General features: G+C 52.5%; 3 protein-coding genes across 30 annotated transcripts in view; 1 reads left to right on the top strand and 2 right to left on the bottom strand.

Annotated features, from left to right (window-relative positions):
• The window catches only part of FBXW8 (F-box and WD repeat domain containing 8), a 62,601-nt gene extending 56,967 nt beyond the window's left edge, over nt 1–5,634 (bottom strand). Inside the window, exons 1-2 of the mRNA XM_071445661.1 lie at nt 5,289–5,634; nt 1,646–1,750 (exon numbers count right to left, since the gene is read on the bottom strand). Of these exons, the coding sequence (XP_071301762.1) occupies nt 1,646–1,750; nt 5,289–5,588 (405 nt within the window). The 5' untranslated portion in view covers nt 5,589–5,634. The remainder of the gene's footprint in view (nt 1–1,645; nt 1,751–5,288) is intronic.
• A 1,817-nt stretch (nt 5,635–7,451) lies between these two features.
• HRK (harakiri, BCL2 interacting protein) lies at nt 7,452–20,795 on the top strand. Of its 2 annotated transcripts, none has more exons than XM_071445679.1 (2): nt 7,452–9,028; nt 16,244–20,795. In XM_071445679.1, the coding sequence occupies exon 1, from the start codon at nt 7,671–7,673 to the stop codon at nt 8,979–8,981; it is 1,311 nt and encodes a 436-aa protein (XP_071301780.1). In that variant the 5' UTR covers nt 7,452–7,670; the 3' UTR covers nt 8,982–9,028; nt 16,244–20,795. The 2 variants fall into 2 exon arrangements, with proteins under 2 accessions (XP_071301780.1, XP_071301779.1); XM_071445678.1 differs by having other exon boundaries at nt 8,287–9,028; nt 16,192–20,795.
• RNFT2 (ring finger protein, transmembrane 2) overlaps nt 20,333–25,865 on the bottom strand; it is a 31,504-nt gene continuing 25,971 nt past the window's right edge. For 4 of the 27 annotated variants that reach the window (XM_071445662.1, XM_071445677.1, XM_071445663.1 and 1 more), the window contains 3 exons: nt 25,226–25,327; nt 23,326–23,451; nt 20,333–22,429 (listed from right to left, as the gene is read on the bottom strand). In XM_071445662.1, coding sequence (XP_071301763.1) covers nt 22,394–22,429; nt 23,326–23,451; nt 25,226–25,327 — 264 coding nt within the window. In that variant the 3' untranslated portion in view covers nt 20,333–22,393. Of the gene's footprint in view, nt 22,658–22,714; nt 22,821–22,864; nt 23,452–25,225; nt 25,328–25,865 lie in introns of those variants that run through there. The other 23 variants (XR_011682025.1, XR_011682028.1, XR_011682030.1 and 20 more) reach the window with 23 other exon arrangements.

Raw genomic sequence — 25,865 nt, 5'->3', positions numbered from 1 at the left:
ATAGAAACCAGCTCTGCACTGGATATTCATCTGATTGGGAAAGCCCTGTGAAACACTGGGCACTTGCTCAGCTGCCACAAAGGAACAGTGACTTGGGAACAGGAGAATGAGAAATGTGGAAAATTGTCTCTGTTAAAACACATCTTATGAGAACAGGTTCAAGCTAAAAAGCAAAGTGAATGGGAGAGAAATCCAGTGCAGCCCTAAGCACAGGGAAAAGGAGCAGCCTGACAGCAGCCAATCTTTTTACTATGCCATGAGGTAAAGTGATCAAGCCTAAGGAGGGGGGGAAAGAGAGTGAAAGAAAAACCTTAAACTAATCCACTTCAAAAATGCAACCCTGTTCCATGTCATGGGCTGTGGCCTTTATTGATGGCATATCTCTACCCCAAGGGACAGAAACTTGAGCACATCTGAAAGTTTCCCTGTCCTGGACAGCACCAAAAAATAATCCTAGAGAATTTTCCCCTCTGCAAGAGCAGCCCTGCACAAGGAATTAATTTTCTTTAAACAGTCCCTGTCCCTAAAAGGCATTAGCAACTCCAAGATTTAAGCAATAACCACTTGTAGCTATTTAACACTACAACACACTCATAGTGAACATTAAAAGCCCAATTTCCTTTCAAAGCCTGGACCATCTGCAGAATATTTAAGTTTAGCCATCCTCAACAGACCCTGTCTGTCACTTCTCAGTTTTCACATATTAACATTTTTCTCTTCCACTCAAACCATGCCCTAGACTGTTTGTAACACAGAGAATGGTTTTGGTTGGATTTTTGTGAGGTTGCAAGGTGTGCTCTGTATGTGAAAGTTAATGACCACCAGCCTGGAACCCTAAACAGTGGCCACAGGAGAAGCTGGAATTGTATCTACAATATTCTTCTTGATTCCACTGGGTAATCAGCACTTGCCAATTAAGTTGGCTTTGAAGACTCATTCAGAGAGGAGGTTCATCACTCAGTGGGTGAAGAAAGGAAATAAAGAGGTCCAACAGTGTGGGCTGAACAGCCCTGAGTAGAATGAGGTGAGAGTGAGTGCTTCAGTAAGAGTAGGCAGTTTACAACTACACGTAAATTAAGGACCATGCCTGAGCACAGACTGCTGAGAGCATTACCTGAAAGTATCAGAAAAGAAAAATATAAACTCCTTGCAGGGCTGGGGGGAGGAAATCAGGGTCCTTTAAGAATTTAGCCTCACATGGAAATACTACAGACAAAAAGTTACTACTCCAATGTCTGTGGTTCAATCCCATGCTGGAAACTGGGAGGAGCAGCTCTTGCCATGCCCTTAGCATTGCCAAGTGCTGAGTCCTAAACACTGCAAGACACTGACCTGAATCAGAAATGCTTCAGAACACTCACTCAAATCAAAATATCCTTGCACTATTTATTTTCAATTTTAAGGCTTTGCTGCTGCCCAAGCCACAGATGTTTTATTTAACTCTGCTCAAGTGCAGCTGTAAATCCAGCTCATGTACCATTACATTTCCAATATCCAGCTTTGGAACTGTCTCCTGTGAGTGAAAGCACAACCAGCTGAGTTCCTTGGGCTACCACCCCACTTGCCTACATGGAGGTGCCTGGTTTTTCACTATTTCTGCCAGTTTTTAGTGGAATCAGAGCAGCAAAGTGCCAGCAGCACTCACCTGAGCACACCTTCCCAGCTCAGCCTTGCCCAGGTACTGGAATATCTTCAGTGCCAGCTCATAAGGCAGCTGCACGTCGAAAAAAGGAACCTCATTGATTTCATTCTGAGAAGGAAAAAGGAGAAAATAATTGGTGAGGCTGGTTTAACACACAGTTTGACAGCAGGAGAAGTTACCATGGTATGGAGAAGGAATGGTGTGTCCTCAGGGCCACCACAGCTCCATGAAAACATCAGTTTTTCTGCCCCTCTATTCTGTCATGGCCCTTTAAAGGGCAGAGAAAGGCAGGACACAAGTTCTAGTGAAATAGTTTGGCTAAAGTGCCAAAAACCCCCAATAAATGATCACTTTGAAGGTATATGCCCATTATTAATTTCACCTGCAAGATTTCAATCCCATATGATGGAAAAATGAACAAATATTTTAAATAAAACTGAATGGAGATGATGTTGGTTTCTTTCATTACTAATACAAAAATGCTATTTTAATATGAAATGTTCCTCCTTTAACTAATTGTGCATCTCAAACAAAAAATTTGAAGCCAAATCCATCAATTTAAGCTAACAGCTAAATGCAGCACATAGATTTTTCCTAGATGTATTCTGTTTGGTTTAATTACATAATTATTGCATCTTCTTTCTGCAGTTATCACAACAAGATTTATCTTCCCTGTTATCCTGTCTAGATATTCAACATTTTTATACTCTATAATAGAGAAAGAGCTTAATCAGCTGATTCTGACTATTTCTATGTCACCAGTTTTGCTCTGCAGTGTTTTCTCTGGTTTCTGTCCCCCCCACAGGTGCTCCTGATCATTGTCCATCAATCCTCATGCACAAAATCAGCTGCTCAGTTAAAACCCATCTCCACTGCTTGCCTTCAGAAGCTCAGGATCATCTCCTGGCACTTCCCTAACCCTGGTACCTTTGTGGGTGTCTCCTAGAGCTTCTCATTCAAATCTGGGCCATTTGCAGTACCACAGTAGAACTGAAAAGATATTCTGGGTTTATTCAAAGCATTTACTCAGGGAAATCCCAATATAATGGGTATGGTTTTTAAAGCAAAAGATATTCCACACTCAGGACAAGAAATTCTAAACACAAGCAAGTGTTTAGACAACACAAACACAGGCAATGCTCCCATCAGGTTTTTTAGCAACAAAACATCACACACGGCTGGAACCTCCCACTTGTTCTAAAGTCACTTAGAGCAGGAGCTGCAGCCAGCCCTGCTGCTGCCCTCCCTCCCTCCTTCCCTCCCTCCTCACCCCCAATTTCCCTGCACAAGCAGCTCCTGCTCCCTGCCCCGTGCTGGGGCCGCCGCGGATCCGCAGGGTCTGGTTTGCTTTGGAGCGCTGTAAATCCCACCCGTCTCCAGCGGGGACACCCAAGGAAAGCACAAAGGGATCCCCAGAGGAGCCACTGGGCAAGGCTTGTTAGCTCCGGGCTCAGGAGCTCAGGCACGGCACCACCACGGGTGAGCTCCTTCCAAACTGGGCTTGAGTCGTGTCCAGGCAGCAGATCTGGGCTGGCTGGGTGCACACAGGGTCTCACTGCAAGGAATCGGGGCTGCAGGCACAGCACTGCTCACACAAGGCTCAGCACCAACGGTGCTCTGCAGGAAAGGAGGGGAAAAGAGCAAAAAACTTCAGGGATCCAGGGCCTGCCCCCTGCCAGGGAACAATTCCTGATTCCCAATATCCCATCCATCCCTGCCCTCTGGCAGTGGGAGCCATTCCCTGGGTCCTGTCCCTCCATCCCTTGTCCCCAGTCCCTCTGCAGCTCTCCTGGAGCCCCTTTAGGCCCTGCAAGGGGCTCTGAGGTGTCCCTGGAGCCTTCTCCTCTCCAGGTGAGCACCCCCAGCTCCCCCAGCCTACACAGGCTTTTTATAAACTGAGCTGCACAAGGATTTATACCCTGCTTCAAATAAACCCAGAAGTGCTTTTTTTCCTGCTTTGGTGCTGCAAAGGGTCCAAGTTTAAATGAAGAGTAGCTGCAGAAGAAACCTACACAGTAAAGGAATGGGGGTAAGGAAGTGCCAAGAGGGAGAGGATGATCCTGATTTAGGATCTGTCTGAGGTTCTGGAGGCACAGCACAAACTCATACTGATTCCATTCTGTGAAAAACGCCAATCACTTGTTTTTAAAATTTTAAAAGTTTAATAGTAATAAAATGGTTATAAAAATAGTAATACAATTAGAGTCATAATAATTTGGACAATTTGAATTAGGACAATATGAGACAATAGAAATAAAGAGTTACGGACGTCTGGGTACCTTTTCTGGGCAGCAGGAGCCCGAAAAAGGACCCACATTAACAGAGGATTAACCCTTAAAAACAACAGCCTGTTGCATATTCATACACCTCATCCATGATGCATAAATTCCATTCAAACACAGGATTCTGTCTGGTCATCCTCAACTTCTTCCCCTGAATCCTAACAGCACCTTCGAGGTGGGAAGAAGTTAATTTCTTCTGATAATGGGACAATAAATTCTTTTTCTCTGAAAGATTCAGGTGTCCTGTGGCTGCTATCTCACTGCAAGTCCTTTCTTTAAAAAAAGTATCCTACATAGCACAGTTTCTATTTTAACATTTTTTTATAACCCAAAACTATATTTAACACACTACTTAAGAGAATTAATACAGCATTATTTCTAACACAACACATATAATATCCATTTTAATATTTGCGAAAAGCCAATCATAAAATACGCATTTTTCACACACTCTAATGCAATCCTAACATTAGAGGCAGAGCCAGGTCTTCCCACACCCCAAAAATTCCTGCAGCTTGTCCTCAGCCCAAGGAAGCAGGGATGTTAAGTCAGCACCAGTCTGTCTAAAAGTCTACTGGAATGAGTCCAAAACTCAAATACAACCAGCCCCTCTGAGACAGATTCGGGCTCCTGTGTGCTAATGGAGCACTAATTCTGTAAAATGGATTAATTTGTGCCTTGCAGACAGAAATTTAATCTGTTCCTTTTAATTTTTTTAAGCAAAGAGTAATTAGTCATAGTGAGGTTAGTGAGAACCAAGAAAATCGGTTTCCCCCTTAGTTTTCCTATACTGTAAATAACACCTATATGGCATTTAGAGGATTTACCAAAGTAACTTTTATCTGGTTCAGAACTGTATTTAAGACTATTTCCAAATTAAGTCCTTTATTTAAAGAATTAAAGCTTGTTTTCTTACTACGCTGCTGTGTCACAAGGCAGGATATCCTTAATTACTGCACCCGCATCAAACTGCCTGAGTAAACAACAAAAAATCTTAAGAGAAAAAAGATACTATTTCATAGAGTCACGGCATATGTCGAGTTGGAAGGGACCCTCGAGGATCACCGAGCCCAATTCATAACCCCGCACAGGACACCCCAACAATCCCACCCCGTGCCATTACACAGGACAAGCAGATTCTCAAGGGTTAAAACTTTGTAAAGGGATATATATTCAGAAGCTGAGGTTATAAACAAGCACACAGGAACACCAATTCAAGGTCCCCTTTGCTCGCCGCCTCCAGCGAGCGGCCCCTCAGCCGAGCCCTCTCCGTGCTCCGGTACCGGCCCCACCGCGACCCCGCCTGGGGCCCGGCCCGTCCCCGCCACAGCCCCAGGGCCGCCCCCGGCCCCGCGCAGCCCTACCAGGTCTCGGATCAGCTGCCCCAGCAGATCGTCCCCATCTCCGGGTTCCCTATCCGCGGGTTCCCCGGCGGGCCGGGCGGGTGCCGGGCTGCGGCGGGCCGGGGCGCTGCCGGCCAGCAGCCCGCGGGCCAGCGCCAGGTACCCGGGCTCGGCCGGGGACTCCCGCGGGCTCTCGCCCGGCCTCTCCGGCGGCTCCTGAGGGGGCTCCTGAGGGGGCTCCTCCCGCCGCCGCCGTTTCGCGCCCCCGGCCCGCTCCTCCCGCCGCCGGGGCCGCTCCCGCTCCGCCGGCACCGCGGCCATGGCGGCGGGGCCGGCCCGGCGCGGCACGGAAACCGCGCCCCGCGCCCGCGCGTTCCGCCGCTACAAGGTTCCGCCGCCGCCGGGACCGGGGCCGGTGCCCGGGAATGGAGCCGGAGGGCGGCGATGGCGGACGGTCCCCACACCGCGGGCGGCCGAGCGAGGCCACGGGGACGGCAGGGTCGGCTGGGACCCCTCAGCCCCCTCACAGCCATGGCCGGGGACAGGGACAGGGCAGGGCAGGGTCCCGCTGGGCACCCTGAGCCCCGCTGGGAGCCCTCAGCCGTGGCCGGCCCCGCTGGGATCCCTCGGCCCCCTCACAGCCATGGCCGGTCCCAGGGGAGAAGCCTTTCCCACGGCAGGGTTGTTGCCCATGGACGTGGCCGCTCAGAGTGACAGATATGCCTCTCAGAGTGACTGATGTGCCGCTCTGAGGCCATTTTTTCCTTTCTCTTGGTCATATCTGAAGCCTAGCGGGTGGGCAGGGGTGGCCCTGCCACACCTGCTGGGAAGGTGTTTTGCTGCTTGATTCACACCCATCTCCTGCGGCCACCACAGCCCGAGAGCTGCCACTTCCACGGCGTTTTGGGGAAGAAACGAAGCTGGCTCAGTTCCTCTCCACTATCAACACACCTTGGTGCTCTAAGGCTGTGTTCAAATGATGCTGAACCACAGCTGTGAAGTTTCTGCACCTTCAGCCAGTCCAGCTGCCCAAGGAAGCGGAGAGGCCATGAGGACTCAAGTCTCCAGAATGATTCCTGAGGAGCCCTCAAGGAAACCGAGCAGGTAAGTGATGTGTTGGTGTCAGTCAAACAGCTGGTCTTTCTAGAACAGACTGTAAAACACAGCCCATGCTGTGAGCAGCAGGTTGTGCAGTTATGGTGTCCACCTCTGCCTTCCTCACTGGCCACTTGCTGGTTTCTCTCCTCTACAGCTTGCCTGTGCTGTTCATAAAACCCAACTTAATGAGCATGAGGAGGTGTCCAGGAAGAACCCAAACTACCTCATTGTGGGAGGAACTCCTCTGTGTAGAAACCCTGCAGCAGACAGGTGGGTGAAGGCTGGCCATGCCTTGGCCTGTGTGCTGGACCCCAAAACCCCCCTGCCCTGGACTGAGCCCCCAGTGTGGGCAGCAGGAAAGGAGGGGAAGATTCTGCCCCTCTACCCCACTCAGGTGAGACACCACCTGCAGAGCTGCCCAGGGGCATGGGGTCTTCAACATTAGGAGGACCTGGAGCTGCTGGAGTGAGACCAGAGGAGGCGATGGAGATGCTCCAAGGGCTGGAGCCAGGCTGGGAGAGCTGAGGGTGCTCACCTGGAGAGAAGGCTCCAGGGAGGGCTCAGAAGCCCTTGCAGGGTCTAAAGGGACTCCAGGAGAGCTGGAGAGGGACTTGGAACAAGGGCCTGGAATGCCACAGGGAATGGCTTCCCACAGCCAGAGGGCAGGGATAGATGGGATATTGGGAATTAGGAATTGTTCCCTGGGAGGGTGGGCAGGTCCTGGCACAGGGTGCCCAGAGCAGCTGGGGCTGCCCCTGGATCCCTGGCAGTGCCCAAGGCCAGGCTGGACAGGGCTGGAGGAGCCTGGGACAGTGGAAGGTGTCCCTGCCCATTGCAGAGGGTGGAATGGGATGATGTTTAAGGTCCTTTCCAGCCCAAACCAGTCTGTGATTCTGTGACTTGTTTTCCCAACAAAACAATCACTTGCAGGGACTTAGAGGAGGGGTCTCCCTGGGGTGCACATGCTGGTGAGCCCTGCCAGAGGTGGGATTGCAGCCCAGGAGCTGCCCCTGCAGCAGGACGTGGGGCTGCTCCAGGGAGCGTGCATGGGCTGGGGTGATTTGCCAGGAGATCTGCAGCAGCTCCTCTGCAAAGCTGGGGGGGGACAGGGCCAGTTTGGGGTGATTGCTGGCCCAGAGGGAGCCCCCCGTGCCCATCCCAGGGCTGGTGTGTGCAGGGAGCCCTGCCCGAGGTGCCAGCCCTGCTCCCGTGCCCCGGCAGCCGGGGAGGCCCTGTGGGCCCCAGGTCAGTGCCGGGGGCTGCGCGCTCCTGCCTCGGCCACCCGAAATGTGATCCGAATCCGTAATGCTGTGGGTGATGAAATCGGCTCCAGCTCTGTGTAATCCCCTCACTGCCCCCCTGCATCTCCTCGCTGTCCCCTCCTCCAGCCCACAGGCATCTGCAGCCTCGCACTGTCTCTCTATCCCCACGCCATCCCCTCTGTCCCACAGTCCCCTCTATTCCCACATTGTCCTCATAGTGTGCCCTCTATCCCCACATTGTCCCCATACAATTCCCCTCTATCCCCAGTGTCCCCTCTATCCCCACAGTTCCCACAATGTCCCCTCCATCCCCATTCTATCCTCTCTATCCCACACTGTCCCACCTTCTTCACACTTCCCCTCTGTCCCCAAACTGTCCCTCTGTCCCCACGCTGTCCCCTCTATTCCACTGCTGCCCTCTCTATCCCCAAATTGTCCCTCCATCCCCACACTGACCTCTCTGTCCCACCTTCCCCACTGCCCTCTCTATCCCATTGTCCCCTCCATCCCCACGCTATCCCCCCATTCCTACACTGTCCCATCAAACTCCCACCCTGCACACCAGAATCTTCCACCACACACAAGCACTGGTTCCTCCACTCCCAGTCCCACACTGTCATTCCATCCCCAGTGTCCCTGCATCCCCGTGCTGTCCCCTCCATCCCAACACCATCCGTGCATCCATCCATCCGTTCGTCCGTCCATCCATCCATCCATCCTTCCACCTATCCATTCCCATGCTGTCCCACCGAACCCCCACCCATCCTTTGGTACCAGAATGTCCCACCACACAAGCACCGTTCCCCCCAGTCCCCTCCACGTCCTTCTATCCCCACACCATCACCCGCATCCCTGTGCCGTCCCTCCCATCCCTCCGCCGTCCCACCCAACTCCCACACCACCGCTGGACCCCAGACCGTCCCAGCGCAGCACCGCTGTCCCCCTGCCCCCCACCCCGCGCCGTCTCCCGGCTCCCCCCTCTCCGCCCGCGGCCGAGCACCGCCCCGCGGGGGATGATGTAACCCCCGGTCCCCCCCGTGTCCCGCCCGCGTCCCGCCCGCCGCACACTCGGCGGGCTCGGCGGCGAGCGGACGCAGCCATGTGCCCGTGCGCGCTGCGCGGCCCCCCCGCGCCCTGCAGCCCCTGCGGCCCCGGCCGCGCCGCCCGGCCCGAGGCCGCCGCCCGCCGGGTCGCCGCCCGCCTGCGCCGCCTGGGCGATGAGCTGGAGCAGCGGCGCAAGGCGCGGGGCCGCGGCCCCTCGGCCGCCCGCCGCCTGGCCGCCGTGGCGGGGCTGCTCTGCGCGCTCACGCCCGCGGCCGCGCTGGCCTGGCTGATCCGCAGGAGGAGCCTCTAGGGAGAGGGGCGCTGGACGGAGCGGGGAGCAGGCGGGACGCGCAACAGGTGGGCGCGGGACGGGGCTGGGCTGGGCTGGGCTCGGGACGGGCGCGGGGGCTCGGCTCGGTCCGGCCCGGCGGAGCGCGCTGTCCGCGGTACCCGCGCCTCGCCGGGCTGCGGGGGCTGAGCGCGGCAGCGCACCGAGCCGCGGGCTGCTCGTGCTGCCGGATCGCACCGACCGCTCTCCTTTGCCTACTCCTCTTCCTCTCCCCTCTCTCTTCCTCTCCCTGGACTGCCGGTGCCAGGTCACACCGACCTGTCGCTCTCACCTCTCCCGCCGTCCCCTCCATCCCCACTTTCCCCCTCTCCTCTCCCCTTTTCTCGGGACTCCTCAAACGCCCCCTTTCCCCTTCCCCGAACTTTTCACGGCTTCCACCCCCGTGGCTCCCCTCCGCCCGCTCCACCCGTGCTCCTGCGGGGCAGTTTGAGCTCCATGCCCGGCAGCGGCGCGGGGCAGCTCAGGGGGAGCCGCGCAGGTCCCGTGTTGCCCCGGCTGCCGGTCCCGAGAGCTGGAGGGTGCCCCGCACACCCGTGCCTGCCAAACCTCCAGCCCTTTTTTGCGTGGAGGAACTTTCCCTGTGTCCTGTCATTCCCTGGTGGGCTTCAGAGTGGGGGACATTCCCCACGGGTGCTGTGGGGCACTGGGTGGTGGAATGTTCCCACTGGACTTTTACCTGGGACATTGGCTCTGTGTTTTGGATAATGCCTTGCCCAGTGTTGGGGGTTCTCCCCGAGGGGGGTCCCAAGCCACTGGCCAGGAAAAGCACCCAAGCCCAGTTACTGCTGGTTCTGTGCTCCAGAGCCACTGAGCAAATGAGCAGCAGGTAACCAGGACATGCCTGGTCCTGTAACCTTCGTTGTTGTCATTCTGGTGACAGCTCCGGGGCTTGTGGGGACAGCTCTGCACCCTCAGCTCTGGGAGCACTCGGGGATACTGAGCATATGTGGGGTCAGCTCGTGGGGATTTTGAGTGCTCTGTAGTGTTCTTTGGGTCGTGGATTTGTCACCACAGACCTAAGGAGCACGGGCTCCTCTTTTGGGTGCTGTAAATTGCATCATAAACACCCCCCAGTGTCTGTCTGTGTTCAGGGCACAATTTCAGTGCATGTCTAACTTTCAGCGTGCACTGGTATCCCACCAGCTTGGATAGGGCAGTGTGGAAGGAAAGTCAGGTTATCAGAGAGTTTAAAAATGAGGTTTTCCAGCAGGTCTGTGTGTTTGCACTGTGTGTGCACTCTGTGAGGGGGCATTGTTGTCATCCATCTGAGCCACAACTGCTGTGTCTGGCGGGAGGCTCCGCTGGTCACCTTTGGAAAGCTTTCTTTGAAACAAAAACAGAGGAGAACTGTGGGGTTTTGGTAAATTGAAGCCTCAATGTCTATAAAAGCAGGCACTGTGCCTCAGAGGTGGTGTCAGTGGTGTGGGACTGTGGTCAGGAGCAGAGCAAACACATCTCTCCCTCCCCGTCAGTTTGTGGCAAGTTTGGTTCCAGTGTTTGGAAGCAAACCCACCCGTCTGCCTTGCTGGCCTCTCTGAGCACAAACAGAGCTGAAATCCAAGGGGGAACGGCAGTCATCTCCCTTATCTAATGTCTCAAATGTCCATTTCTTTCTGACAAGCCAGGGAAATTCCTCCCTGCCCGGTCTGGGACTCTGTCCCAAGCAGAGGAGGTGGCAGGTGAGCAGGGCTGGCAGAGCGAGCCTGTCAGCTGGCCCCGGTGATCCGTGCACACGCTCAGCCCAGACTCGCTGGCAATCCCACGAGGCCAAAGCTGTTTGGAGTATTAATTTTTGTGAAGGTTTATTGGGCAGACACTATTCTTTTCCCCCCAATCTCTTGTGCTGTTGATCCTGGAGTGCTCACTTCCATTTCTGCCCACCAGTTGCTTATAAATGGCTTTGATGAGAGGCTGTGGAAAAGCCAAGCATTATCCCGGGCGCCTCCGAGGCGAATTCCATGGGCAGCACCGTCCTGCCCCTGGCTTCAAAGGCTGCCACAGACAGCGTTGAGCTGCCTCCAAATGCTCCTGGACACAAATACACATGTAAGGCTGAAAAAGAGCTCCTGGTGTGTGATGGGAAGCGGTTTCAGGGATAAAGGCACAGATGAACAAGCTGGTGACACTCCTGGCTGTCCCTGTGTGCAACCTGTCCCACTCCTGCCATGCTTCTGAGGCACAAGTGACCAAGCTGCATATGAAAATACAATGCAAGCCCAGAATAATTAACTGTGTCATCTGCACCTCAGTTCCTCAGTTATTCTGGCCATTAATAATCTTTTCATCCTGAGCAGTAATTTGCTTTCACCAGTGGAGGTTTCTGACAGTCTGCAGTGTCTCAGAGCCCCAGTGACAGTGCAGTGAGCTGGTTAGCCTTGGAGATGAGGTAAGACAGTGTTTGATTACCTCAGCAGAGTATTTCTGAACAAAACAGGCATTTTTCTGCCATCCTCAGAGAACTCTGCAGTGACAATAACATTGTCCTGCAACAAGCTGGGAAGTCCAGCCTCTAACCACTTGTGATCTCTGGATTTCATGGAAAGGCTGGTAAGAGGAGAGTAACTTGTACAGTTAATGAGTGACCTGCAGAGTCAGCCTTTGTCTCGTGATCCGGTGGTTGCAGAAGGAATGGAGAAAAGAGGAAAAGGCCAGTTTCAGCTTGGGTTATTCCTCGAGTTCCCCTCCTGCTTTTCCAAGAGGCTGTGAATGTTCTGAGGCAGGAGGTTGGTGCTTGTTCCCTGAGCTCCGTGTGGCTTCTCAGAGCAGCCCTGCTCAGGGAACAATCCCGTGCTCCAGGGAGCCCCTCGTGCTCCCACAGCCCTGGGTGATGGCAGTGGAGCAGGATTAGGGCTGTGACCAGCTTGCATCTGCAGACCCTGCTTGGGATTTGGGATGGATGCTTTGCAACTGGTAGTTGTAATATGTAATCTGACATCACCTTGAAACATCCAACCAGGGCATGAAGTATAGTTGTCAGGTGCCAGTTTGGCATACAATGTCACTTGTATTTCGCTCTGTTAGTTCAGGAGTGGCAGTGTATTAAAATCAAACCCTACTTGTCCCTGCCAGCTCCACCAGCCTGGTTCCGTGCCCACTGTGTTGCCAGGAATTCCCCCCACTGTTTGCTGCGAGGTTCATGCAGAGCCACTCTGTCCAAAGTCTCAGTGCAGTTAATTATCTGTATTAAAACTGGCTTGATAAGATTTCTGGAGGTGTCCCACTGAGCTGTGCAGGAGAGCAGAGCAAACGAAGGACCAGAGGCAGTGGAGATGCAGAGAGCTGGTTCTGCACCAGGACAAACATCCAGCCTCGTGCACCCCGTGTGCGTCCCTCACACAAAGAGCCAGGCTCTGTTGTTTATCCTCCTGGATCAGGGAAAAGCCAGCCCTTCCCAGTGGCAAGCATCCTGCTCAAAAAAGCCAAAGGTCCCTGCCACCCTCGCCCCAGCCTCACTGTTCAATTGAAGAAAGAAAACCTTCAGCATTAATTCTCCCGATAAACAAACATCAGAGTTTGCACAAACAAACAGCAGCCCAGGAATGGCTCATTCCACGGGTGGACTGAGGCCAAGCAGGACAGTCTTTGTGGGAGGATTGGAGCCCAAACGAATTTTTTTACTGTCCAGGTTCCCTGCTCTTCCTCTACAAAGATCTCCCGGACACACCATTCTTCCCAGTTCGTTTCTAGCACTCCTGAACCCCCTCCTAATTGTTTTCTGGTCTTCCAAGTTGCCCTTCCACCTCCCGCGGAGATGCTAATGAAGTGTGAGTGTACGCGGATGGGGCTGCTTGGGAATTTGACAGGGCTTGTGCCCAGCCCTTGTTCCCTCATTAAGCTGCTGCTGCGCGGGGACGGCAGCGATTGTGCCTCGTTTAGTCCCTGCCTCCAGCGTGCCCTCAGCGATCCAAGCCCTTGGATATATTTTTCCCTTTCAATATATCAATAACTGTTATTTTGTTTATTAGCAGTGGGACGTGTGCCAAGCCAGTGGCCCCTGTAATCCCTTTAAATGGAGCAGTTCCATGCTGACACAGTAGCCGTGAGCAGAACTCCTTTTTCCAGCTGGAGCTCCAACTCTGCTCTGGCTTCTGGCTTCGTGCAGGTGCTGCCCAAAGGTGGCTTCTCCTCCCCTCCCTGAATAAAAATCAGAGAAGTGCTAAGAGACACAGGACCCCCTACCTGAGTCGTTTCATGCCCATCCCACTCAGCATCCATGAGAAAAGCAGCTTGGTTTTTTTGGTAAAGCTGTGGGATAAGGCTGGAGAATTCCAGGTAATCTGGAAGTGCCTGTGTGTGTTAAATCACCAGGATGTGGCCAGGTTGGCTGAGGTGGTTTTGTAACCAAAACCATTTGTTGTCTCATAACCTTATTGCTTCCTTTGTGCAATGGTTGAGAGCAACTTTCTGAGCAAAATCTGTCTCTCCCTAAATGCCCAGGCACAGAGGGATACATCACCAAAGAGAATGTCAGTTCCCATGAATAAATTTCAGTGGAAGTAAATTTTTCCTTATCGTTCCCATCCATGTTTCCAATAGACACTGCACTTTTCATACAGGCACTCAGCCATAATTCCTTGGATTTCAGAAGGAAATGAAAAATGTTGATAGTTGTGGACAGTTTCCCCCAAAGTTTCAGCCTTTTCAGAATGGCACATTAAATAATCAATTTTTCAGCAGCTCTACAAAAGGGATATGCTGGTTCTCTTTCCAACTTACTATCCACCCCAGTACAAATGGGATGTAGTTTGGCTTTCCCCAGCCTTTTTCAGACCCAAAGTACCAAATTTTGCTCTGTCTGCTGAGTGCCTATTGTGGGAAATTTGGAGTAACTCCACTGGAGTCAATTGGGTTGCCCTGGATTTACAGTGCTATAAATGAGATCAGAATTGGCTCAAAGTATATTCCATTAATGAGTCAGATACTGGCAATGCAGCCAATATGCACCCAGAAATGGCTTTAACACAGCCTAGGATATTCAAAATTGGTTTATTGAGAGATGGGCTCAGGGCCAGAATTCTGGGGTTCTCTTTTATTCTTTCCATGAAATTCACCTTCCTGCAGAAGGCCAGCACGAGGCTGATGCAAAACTTAAGAGCCATTTAAGCCCTTAGAATGGGGCTTGTGAGATGCATAAACATTGTGCTGAGCTCTTTGCCTGCCCTGGAGCAGATTTATCGCTTGGAGTTCAAGATGTTCTAGGATTTATCAACTTTTACAGGTTTTTATAGATTTTCTATACATTAAGTGACACAGAGAGACAGTTTGTAAAATACAGTGACACCACGGATGATCTGTTGCCAGCCATGGGTGGCACAGCAGGACAAGGGTTCAGAGCTTGGCAGCTGGAAGTGCTGCTACAGGAGAAATAATAAATAAGGATTAAATGGTTTTGCTGTGGAGGAAATCCTTTAATCAACTCCTGGACTCTTTATTCCAGTGTAACTTGAGTAAATATCTCACCTCTTGGAGTGAAGGCAGCCACATTGCTTTGTACAGTGCCACACTCCCAGCCCAGCTGTGCCCTGCTCTGGGCAATTCTGGCATTTGTGTGGGGATTGAGGCACCCAAATCCCCTCCTGGTGATGTTTCCCAGTCTGGAGGATCCCATGGTGCTGTGTGCCTGTCCCTGAGCACCAGGGAAGCAGGAAGGCTGAGCAGGGTGCATTCCAAGCCCCAGGCTATCCCTGGAGCTCTGCATTGACTCCCTGTGCCCAGCTGCTGGTTTTGTGTAGCTGTGTTTGTCCCTCTCCACACAGCAAACACCTCTCCTATTTACCTTCTGCCAAAAGAGCCAAACAGCTCTGCTAAAGCACTTTGGGACACTCCAGTACTTCCAGAGGGCAGGTGGGATGTGGGAGATGGAGCCCGGAGGTGCAGCAGCCCTGGGATGGGGCTGGCTGACAGCCTTGATCACAGCCAGACTGGAACTGTGCTTCACCTCTGAGGGTTCATCCCGGCCTTCCTCCTTCCTGCCATTCCCACCGGTGCCTCAGATTCCCTGAAACTAGAAAGCAGGGCTGGGAATGAGGGGCTGGCATTGCCACATCCTGTGGGCAGCCGGCAGGAGCTGGGATAAAGCAGACGTGGTTCAGGAACCAGAGACGTTCCAGGGACAGGGAAAGGTCACAGCCCCAAGGCCGTGTTTGCTCTCAGGCCCAGGGGGGATTGCTGGGGTGCCCTGGAGCCCGGAGTTGGGCTGATGATCCCTGTGGGTCCCTTCCCACTCTGGGATTCTGCTCAGAGTCCGTGCCAGCACCGCAGCTCGCCTGTGTCCCCGGAGGTTCAGCCCATCCCAAGGCTGTCTCCTGCTGCCTCCCCGCTGGCATGGGCAGGGCAGGACGGCAGCAAGGGGAGGGATTCCGGAGTAAGGCAGCTCAGGATCTGCCCCGGAGCTGTGGCCAGCCCTAATTAGCTGTGACTTCATTGCTGCTGCAGTTGCACCGTCAGCGACTCCCCCCCTTTCCCAGCGGTGAAATCACCTCATCCCGGCTGGGCTGCGCTGGAGATTTCTCCGTGCAGGTTTTTCTAGGATCTCTCACTGTCACCGCCTGCACACGAGAGATCCATGGCATCTGCCCCAGCCAGGGCTGCCATCAACAAACTGAGGGACAAACGCTGGGAAATGGGAATTTCATCGCAGATGCCCCTTGGGCACGTCGCCTGCTAATTTGCACTTAGATGGGTGCCTTTCTCTGAGCACTTTATTAATTAAGGCTCGCAGCCCACCTGTGAGGCAAGGAAGTTATTAGTGCCCTCATTTTCCAGCAGAACTGAAAGCAGTGGTTTGCCCAAGGCCACAAATCTAATCAGTAGCAGAGGCAGGGATGAGTGAGTTCTTGCAGTCTCCTGTGATACTCCGTGCACCCCACTGCCTACCTGGAACAAATTTAATGGCTTCCCTCAAAGTTCACATTTTTGTTCAAGTGATGTAAATGAAGATGGAGCACCCAAAAGGAGCCTTGCAAGGGGGAGAGCTCCCAAAAATCTGCAGTACCCAGGGCCAAAGGCATCATCTCCTGTCTGAGCCACAAACCCTCCTCCCCATAAACTCCACACTTCTTCTTCTCCGTAAATTTAGTAGGAGGGTTCAAGCATAAATTTAAAAGAAGCTTTTATTGTACCAAATGCATCAACATAATTAACACCCAACCCCATTCTTTTGCTTTCTTAGGCTGGAACAAACCCTGTGCCCTTGGAGAAAATTGTTTCCCCTTTTCCTCCAGGGAATCCAGAGCCTGAGCAGCAGCTGTGAAGAGTGGAGAGAAAGAAAGAAGTGGGAGATGCTGGAAGTGCTTTGGGCGACGTGAGAAGGAGGATTTGCCCGGAAGGAGCTGTTCAAGGGCCCAGCAGCAAACCAGAGACACAAAACCTGCTTATATATAGAAGAATGTAACCCCTGTGTATGCAGACGTGGACGCGTGCATGCCTTGTCGAGAGCGTAAGCGACATTCCCTGTAGATCAGATCGCTGCTGTGAGCAGCCCTGCTCCCGCAGGCCGAGCCTTGGCACTGCTGCTGGCCCTGCTGGACACCACCCCCTGCCCTGCTGGCCCGTTTCTGCAGCAGGATGAGGAGGAATCTCTACACCCAGATTTGTAATCCTGAGAATTCCAAACGTGCTGCCCAGGCGTGGCGGGAGCGGGTGCGGAGCGGCTCGGACAGCGGTTTGTGTGTGTAAATATTCATGCTCTGGCACCAGGGGAGAGCAGCTTTCCTATGACTTTAGTTTCTCTGGTGCTACATTTAATATTTGTCTGGGGCTAAACTGCCTCTCTGTGGTGCTACAGTTTCCCCAAGAGGATGTTCTGAAACCTGGGACAAGGAAAGATCTATTTTGGTTATTGATATTTATACACAAGATAGCAAAAAGTAAGACTTGTTGAGAAGGTGCTATTTTTTTTTTCTTTCTTTCAATCTCTGCAGAAACTTAAGACAAAACAAATAATCTACCCCAGAACTTTATAAAACTCCTTTTCTTTGGAGCAGTTCTTTTTCTTTTGGACAGTGTGGAGCTTGGGAAGCAGCAGGCACTGAGGTGGAAAGGACACAGGGCCCTTTCCACTGCAGTGTGCACATCAAAGTCTGCTAGAGCAGCACTTCCTGCAGCTCCAGAGCTGGGAATTCTCCTGCATGGTGATTTATTCAGTCCCACATCCCGTGACCCAGGGAAGAGAACTCTTATCCAGACTGATCACTAGAGCAGGGGATAACAGGAGAGCTTGGCCTTAGAAGTCAAAGGGCTTTTTTCAGTCTAGTACTGAGCACTTTTATCCTTGCAGCCAAAACTACCTGTCAGATTTCGGGTACCTTCCACATACAGCAACCTGTGCACAGTTTTTTAGAAACATTTTTCCTACCTTCAGATATTTGCACCAGAAAATTGACCCTGCCATGGCAGGGAGGGCATTTTCAAAGGCATAAAGGAATGTTAGAACCCAATTTCTGAGGGAAATTTGGCTCCTTTTCTTTTAAAAATACTTCCCACCCCTCACCCAGCCCAGGAAGAACCCGAGTGGCCTCTGTGTCCAGTGAGACCCTGCATTTTCCACTGCTGCAGGAGAAATGTTTCTAAGCAATCTGAAAGCTAAATTCTCCCTTTATCAAATATTCACTGCAGTGTTTTGAGCCCCTGCACACATTTTCCTGGCTGATATTGATCCAAGTCCATTCCCAAACAGCAGCAAGGGCTCTGCTGGAAGAGCAGATGGTTCCTGGTGAGGAGCCTTGCCCTGCCCTGGTGATGTGCAGTGTGGGGAGGGGTGGTGTAGCTCTGTGTAGTCTGTCTGTCCATACCCTTGGGGTGCTCTCAGAGCCACAGGGACCAGTGAAACATTTTCCTGCCATTTCTGGCCTGATGCTCAGTAATCCTCAGCATCCTGAATCCTTTCCCAGCTCAGTCTCCTACAGTAACAAAAGGAGGAGCCTCAGCTGATTCCAGCAGTGCTGGGCAGAGCCTTAAAAATACCAATTTCTGGAAAGCCCTGGAATGTGGGAGTGAAATTGTGCCCGTGGAATTGCACAATCCCACTTGAACAGGAGCCTTGGATGTGACACTTGCCTTAGGGCACATCCTCCCCAGCCCTGGGACAGGCCCAGAGCTGGGTCACATCCCTCAGAGGCTGTCCCACCATTCCTCACCTTTACCAGCTCTGAATGTAATGAACTCCTCACCTGGAATAGGTGAATTATTGCATTTCCCTGGGCACACAGCTGGCACTGCCCTTCCTCTCTGCTGCCCTGGCTGTGGGGGCTGCAGCCTTCAGGCTGCTCCCAATGTTTCAATCCCTTGGAACAGCACAGCCAAGGAAAAGGAAGGGAAGTTCTGTCCTCCCCACCTCGGGAGAGCCCCCAGATCTGTGATCAGCCCCAGTGCAGGGATTGGCTGATCTCCCTCAGTCCCAGCCCTCCGTGGACAGGCTTGTCTGTGAAAATTCCCAAACCTCAGAGCTCCCAGGGCATTGCTCTCCTCAGGGGCTCCAAACAGTCAGCAAAAAATGTTAACAGACTTGTCCTGCCCAGCCTGGAGCGGCCACATGGATGGTGCTTCCCCAGTGGAAACCAGAGCAGGGCTGGAACCCCAAACCCTGCCTTGTTCCTGGTTTGCTTCACTTCTGTAGTTCCAAACTGGATGTTTTGTGTGAACTGAGGGTGAAGTTTTGGAGTTTTGTAGCCAGAATTCCCTGTACAGAACTGGAATTCCTTGTTGAGGGTATGGATTTGTCAAAGCCTTACATTTTGTGGTGTAATTGCTATCCTTGAACGCCTCCATTTTTGACAAGGAGTGTTTTTATCCTTTCTACAAGATCTGCTTTCCCCCTGGTTGGTGTTTGCCCGGAAAGGGAAGGGTGCTGTGAGCTCCCTGGAAATTCCCAGTCCCCTCCCGTGGGCAGGAAGCCGGCACAGTTCCCCTCTGGCCCTTTTGTTTTCTCCCAGCAATGCCGGGGTTGGCTCAGCTGGGAGGGCCGTGGAGGAGCGGAGCCCTCTCGGGTTTCAGAGCTCACTTATGAGCTCATGGTCTGCGCAGAGCACGGCTGGGAGGGAGCTCTGCATGAATCTTTAAAGCATTCCCTGCCAAGGCAGCTCCCAGCACAGCCTGCAATTCCATATTCCAAGGTAAAAGAGCAGCCTGGTGTGGGCTGCTGCCACCTGCTCCAACTGCTCCTCTCTCTGGCCAGGGAACTCAGTGCTGGGTTACCCCAGGGCAGGGCTTGGCCCAGGAGCTCCACATTCCTTCCTCTTCTCCTGCAGAATTCTTTCCAGCAGGTGACAAAGCTGAAATGGGCCCAGGCCTCCTGTCCCAAGCTTGGTGTGCCCAGGAGGGGCAGCACCCAGAGCAGGGAGCTGGCAGTGCCCAGGGGGGGAATCCCATCCTGCTCCTGCTTCAGAGAGGGAGGCAGGAATTCCTCTGAGCCAAACACATTGCTAAAGCAATTCCCTTCAATCCTCCTCAAACACTTCTTGAATCAGCTTCATCTGATCTGTGAGTCTGTTTTGTTTCTGTATCACAGGAAAAGTTAAAAAGGTCTCTTAAACCCTCAGCATGAGCAGAAGCAGTTCCTGCTGTTGAAATCCATGACAAACTGAACTGGTTCAACTGGTGCAGTGTCTGTCCACAGACAGCCTGGAATGAGGCATTCCCAGCTGGAAAACTGCATTGCCCTGTAAAAAGTGGCCCCAGTGAGGACAGAATAGCCCATAATACTCAATTTTCCTACCCAACATCTGTCCCTGATCTCCACAGGAGCCTGGTGTGTACAGAACAGACCACCTGAGCTCCCCACTGAATCCTGGACACACACTGTCCATGTCCAACCCTCCTGGCTGTGTCCCAGCTCCCCAGCAGGTGCACAGCTTTCCCTGGAGCCACTTTGCTCCCAAATTTGATTTTCAATCCAGGCTTCAAACTCGGCCTCATTCTTGTGTAACTTTGCTGTGTGTGAGCTGAACTTTCCATCTCATCACAGCAGTGAGGAGACTCTGGCCATGCCAATTCCACATCCAAGGCTGAGGGAATTGTGAATACCATGGGAATTGGGCTTCCCTAGGACCAGCCAGTCTGAGGAGAGGGATCCTCACCTGCTGCTCCTGCCTTGGGTTTTTACACCACAAAATCCAAACTTTTTTTTTTTTTTTTCAAATATTTATTTGAGTACAGGAGGGAATTTTGATGTGACTTCAGTGTCCACTCTGAGGGAATTACTGAAGTGCTTGAATTTCCCAAGGTTTTTAATATTTACAGGAAGAGACTCTGGAGCTTGATAAATATTCACTGAAAGCATCTGAGGATAAAATGGCCATTAATTAGTTACACCATTATTACTTACACCTTTATTAATTACTCCATCAGCAGTTACAGGTGGCAGCAAGCAGAGCAAACCCAGCTGCAGTGGGATTTAACTCCTTGGGTTTTTACAGCATCCCTTTTCCAGTCATTCACCAGTTTATCCCAAATCCCTCCCATCCTCCTTAGTCCTGAGGCCACTGGGAATTCCCCAGTCTCTGCCAGTGGCATTGCCCAGGGAATGACAGGCAGGGAATGCCCAATTCCTGGCATTTTGCTGATCCAGAACCATTGGGATGAAACTCCAGCAGGGTCACTGTGCAGGTTTCCCCCTCACCAAAGCAAGGGCAGGGCCTGTGCTCAGAGTTCCTGGAGCTCCAGGAGGCTCCTGGTCCTGGCTGGATGGGGCTTCTCTCTTTTGTAAAAGGAATTTCATATGCTGAGACTCTTTGTACATATTTATAAGGAATTTATTAAAAAAAAAAAGAAAAATAACTGTTCAATGGCAAAAAAAGGCTCTGGGTTTTATTTCCTCTCTCTAAGGAATTTCCTTCCACAGCTTTCCCTGTTTTCCCATGGAAATCAACAGTCATTGGAACTGAAGTTTCTCCTGGATGCTTTCTGGTCCAAGTGTCATGTTCTAGGAGAAGGTTAGGACCATCCTCCCAAAAACAACATCCCAAAATTTAAGAATGCAAACCCACACTTTGCCTTTGATTTCCTGCCTTACCACCAATAAAAACCTAATTTTGAAGCAGTGTATCCCACACTTTCCTACTGAGCTTTTCCTACACTCCTCCAAACACATTTTCCAGAAGCATTTAGAGAAAAAATTTCAGAATGAGAAGCAGCTTTTCAAACAGTTTGAAAGCAGGAACACCAAGCTTTGGGTTCACTGGCACTGCAGTGACACTGAGGCCTTTCAGAACCTCCCTGCCCATGCAATCACTGATTTCCCTTTTCCTGCTGAATATTCCAGGCTATCACACATCACATTTGTTATGCCCAATGAAAACCCTGCTCCCTGCCATTCTGAACTCTCTCCCATCCCAAAGACAGGGATCTATTCCCATTGCAGAGAGCACTGAGATTCCTTGGCTTAGTTCTCCACTTTCACAGGGTCCATTAGACAAGAATTTGACATCACTTTGGCTTGGAAATTAAAGCTTTTCCTGCTCTGCTTCCCTGGACCTCCCAAGCCAGGTCTGGACTCTGCCCAGCTCAGGCTCTGCTCTCACCACTCCTCCTCAGCCACACTGAGATTATTTCCACAGAAACTTGGAGCTTTACTCCTGTTCCCATCAGCTCTTGTTTGCTTTAATTCCTCCCTGTGGAGTTTCCATCAGCACAGCCAGAACCTCCTTCCCTCAGGAGCCTCTTCCTGCTGATGGCTCAGGTGGGGCTGTCACCTTCAGCCATTTCCATGGCAATGAGCTGGGGATGCTGCTGCTCCTGGGGTGGTTTGGGGACAGGGAAAGCTCCAGAACAAACAGCAGCTCCTCCCTCTGAGGGCTTGTGCTGCTGGAGAAGCTCAGCAGAGAGCTCAGCCACAAGGATTGGGTAATTCCTGTTAATTCCTGCCAGGGATCTCCTTCCTCAGGAGCTCCTGCTGAAGCTCAAGGCTCTGGTTTTCCCTGCTGGAGGAGCCAGGCAGGTCCTGGCTGAGGAGCACAGGGCAGGGACACTGAGTTTGTGACATGCTCTTAGACAGGGGCTGGATTTCCATCCAGACAAACACAACTCAACTTCAACCTCCCTCTGCTCTCCCCAGAGACTGGGAAATCAGAAAGTCTCACCATGAAAATGAAAGAGGAAGAACACTTCCAGGGAAAGGAGGTGTCATTTCCAGCTTCACTGGCAGGGGCCTTCCCAAGCTCCCTGTGATGTTCCTAAGGTGACAGCACGTGCCATTTGTGGAATCAACTGGGAAATGACATTTCTGCAACTGCAGCTGTGGACAGGAGGTTCTGAAGCCCTGCTTGGGAAGAGTTCTCAGAGAGAGGTGCTGTGTAATTCTGTGAGGTGATGGACTCAGGGAGTGCAGGGCCAGGTGATGTGGAGCTCCTCAGCCAGAGCACAGCCTTGTTCAGCACTCACACCCTGCCCTGGATGTGCTGTGCTTGTCCATACTGAAAGGAAAACAGGAAACATCCCAGACAACCCTGTAAGCTCCAAAAACACCCTGGAGTTTACCACAACATAACCCACACCTCCCCTGCCCTCCAGGGTAAAGGTTCTGGCCAGTCACAATTGTTCTGTTGGCTCAGAGCTGGAAGAAAGACAGACAGAACTGAGCAGGGATCCTGGCATTGTCCTGCTCTGTGCCTGGTGAGCTGCCCTACAGTCAGTCAGTGCACCTGCAGGAGAGCAGGGCTGTCCTGCTGGCTGTCAGTCTGTCTGTCAGTACACCTGCAGGAGAGCAGGGCTGCTGGCTGTCTGTCTGTCTGTCTGTCTGTCAGTGCACCTGCAGGAGGGCAGGGCTGCCCTGCTGGCTGTCTGTCTGTCTGTCTGTCAGTGCACCTGCAGGAGGGCAGGGCTGCTGGCTGTCTGTCTGTCTGTCAGTACACCTGCAGGAGGGCAGAGGTGCCCTGCTGTCTGTCTGTCTGTCTGTCAGTGCACCTGCAGGAGGGCAGGGCTGCTGGCTGTCTGTCTGTCTGTCAGTACACCTGCAGGAGGGCAGAGGTGCCCTGCTGTCTGTCTGTCTGTCAGTGCACCTGCAGGAGGGCAGGGCTGCTGTCTGTCTGTCTGTCTGTCAGTGCACCTGCAGGAGAGCAGGGCTACCCTGCTGTCTGTCTGTCTGTCAGTGCACCTGCAGGAGAGCAGGGCTGCCCTGCTGTCTGTCTGTCTGTCTGTCAGTGCACCTGCAGGAGGGCAGGGCTGCCCTGCTGTCCGTCTGTCTGTCTGTCTGTCAGTACACTTGCAAGAGGGCAGGGCTGCCCTGCTGTCTGTCTGTCTGTCTGTCTGTCAGTGCACCTGCAGGAGGGCAGGGCTGCCCTGCTGTCTGTCTGTCTGTCTGTCAGTACACCTGCAGGTGGGCAGAGGTGGTGCCGTCCTTCCAGCAGCGCAGCGTCTCCACGGTGACCGAGCGGCACAGGGGACACGTCTTCTCCCGGTCGAACCAGAGGCACAGGCACTCCTCACAGAACACGTGCTGGGGACACAGGGACAGGAGCATCACTGCCACAGGCACTGTCACATCACTGCCACAGGCACTGTCACATCACTGCCACAGGCACTGTCACCAGGCCTCACACTGGAATTGGGGCTGTGTGTTCTGTCCCCATCTGTCAGAGCTGGGGCAGTTCTCTGCTGTCCATGGGGCAGTTTTTCCTTTATCTCTCCCCCAGCCAATCCTCCCTGCAGGAGATCTCTGCTGTCCATGGCCACTGAGTGTCCCTGCAGGGCTGATCCAATTCCAGCATCCCATGGGGAGATGCTGCATTGCCCAGGGCAGGAGCCAAGCATTCCTACCTGGATCCAATGTGAGCCTGGCACAGCCCAGCAGCCTTTGCCCAGTGCATTGCCAGAGGAGCAGCTTCTGCTGCCCTGCATGGCCAGAGGGAGCCCAGGCCCATCTCCAGCAGCCCTGGAGCTGCAGAGGAAAACTCCCCCCTTGTGCAGGATCCCTGCTCCAGCAGAGCCACAGCTGGCACTGCAGGAGGGCTGAGCCCCCATGGGATGGGGCTGTGCCACCCCCTGACACACAGGGGACAGGGCATGGGCTGACTCTGGCAGTGTTGTTTTGTATTACTGCATTTTTATTTCATTTTTATTTTTCCCCAATAAAGAACTGTTATTCCTACTCCCATATCTTTGCCTGAGAGCCCCTTAATTTCAAAATTATAATCATTCAGACAGAGGGGTTTTACATTCTCCTGCCTTCCTTAGCACACACCTGTCTGTTCAAACCAAGCCACCTCACCAGCAGGGAGGCAGCTGGTGCAGCTGGCACTCACAGGCTGTGGGAAATAAACCCCAGTTTGCCAAAGCTCTGGTTTCCAATTAGAGCACTAGAAATAAACATTCCAAAGGCCCACAGCACCTGGGCTGAGAGGGTTTTCCTCTGCCATATTTCCCTCCTCAGTTCCCTAAGTTATCTAAATCCTTACTGAGCTCCCACAACCTCTTTCTTCCCCCTGCTCCTTGCATTTGCTTTATGCTGCACTCCCAGTTTGCCCTTTCCAGTAAAAGTCAGTTTTCATCCCTGATCTCCTCCTCTGGTTTCTGCACTGACCCCTCTCGAGGTTCTCCCCAGCAGACACCATCCAATCCCAGACTGGGAGAGCAGGAAAAGGGCAAGGAGGGAGCACGAGGAGCTGTGAGAAGCTGGAAACTCCTCCACACATGAGGAGTCAGCAGAAATGTCACTCCTCAAATCCCAGCTCTGCCAAGCAGATCCAAAAGCAGCTCCTCAGGGGCTTCCAGCTTGGAAACATCTGCACAGATGTTGGCAGCAAGGCTAAGAGGCACCTTTGGTGCACAGGATGGCTTTAATTTGATAACCCTGTTATCAAAAGGGAGTTTTAATCCACCCAGCCCTCTCGAGGGGCAGGTAAAGCTCTGCTCAGTGTAGCCCCAGGGCCTGCACTGCCCACTGCAGCCCCTGCCCCACAGCCACAGTCACCCCCCAGCTGCCACAACCCAGTGGTTTCCTCCCCTGAAATGGAAAATGGAAACCCCCTCCCTCTGAATTGTTATAATCTTGGAAATTAAGGGGCTCTCAGGCCCCTTAAAGATATGGGAGTAGGACTAACAGTCCTTCATTAGGGAAAAAATAAAATAAAATAAAAGTGCAGTAATATAACAGCCACCAGGAGCTGGATCAGGAGGCAGCAGAGGCCTGCAGGCGTTCCCAGGCTGGCTGTGCCTCTCCCCACTGCAGGAGCTCACTGAGGGAATGGCAGCAGGGCACTCTGGGGTCTTACCTGGCACAGAAGGATCAGAGGTTCCCTGAACTCTGCCTGGCAGATGGCACAGATGTCTCCTGCCTCACTGCACTGCTGGCTCGTGGCACGGACCCCATAGGTCTGGCAGGGACAGGGGGGGAAAAAACAAACCCCAGGTCAAAGGATTGGAAGGGTAAATGTGCACAAAGATTGCTTTTCACCCCAGATTCCCCACAGGGACAGCAGTGTGGGGAAGGGAGATCTCTGCTCCCTGCCTGCCTTTCCCCTGCAGCTGACTCCATCTTTTAGGGCCTCCACTTGTGCAGCAAGGATAATGGAATTTAATGAGCTCAACAGGGAGCTGAGAGGATTAATTCAGCATCATTTGCAGGGGTGTTTAGATGGAAGGAGGGATTATTATTATTATTAGCAAGCAGGAGACAATGGAAGAAAGAGAAACAGCAGCAGCACCCACAGGCTGCCCACTTCCCCTTTAGATACAGGGAAGGGAAATGTTGCTGTTCCCACTGTAAGAGATTTAGGGCAAACAGAAACCTGCTGAGGGAAAATGACCAGCCCAAGCCCAGGGAATAAGCAAGATAAGCTCTACCAAACTTTGATGAGGTTTTTTTCCTCTACAGCCTTTGATTTTACCCTTTTAAAATGGAACTCACTGCAG

Source organism: Agelaius tricolor, unplaced genomic scaffold (assembly GCF_023055355.1).
Source record: "Agelaius tricolor isolate 1412-34295 unplaced genomic scaffold, bAgeTri1.0.p SCAF_20, whole genome shotgun sequence".
In the NCBI taxonomy this organism is placed as follows: domain Eukaryota; kingdom Metazoa; phylum Chordata; class Aves; order Passeriformes; family Icteridae; genus Agelaius; species Agelaius tricolor.
The sequence above is the reverse complement of the archived record's forward strand: the minus strand, read 5'-3'. Positions and strand labels throughout refer to the sequence as shown.

Coding starts and splice junctions, on each gene's coding strand:
- HRK (XM_071445679.1), top strand. CDS start 7,671: ATGCTGTGGGTGATGAAATCGGCTCCAGCTCTGTGTAATCCCCTCACT.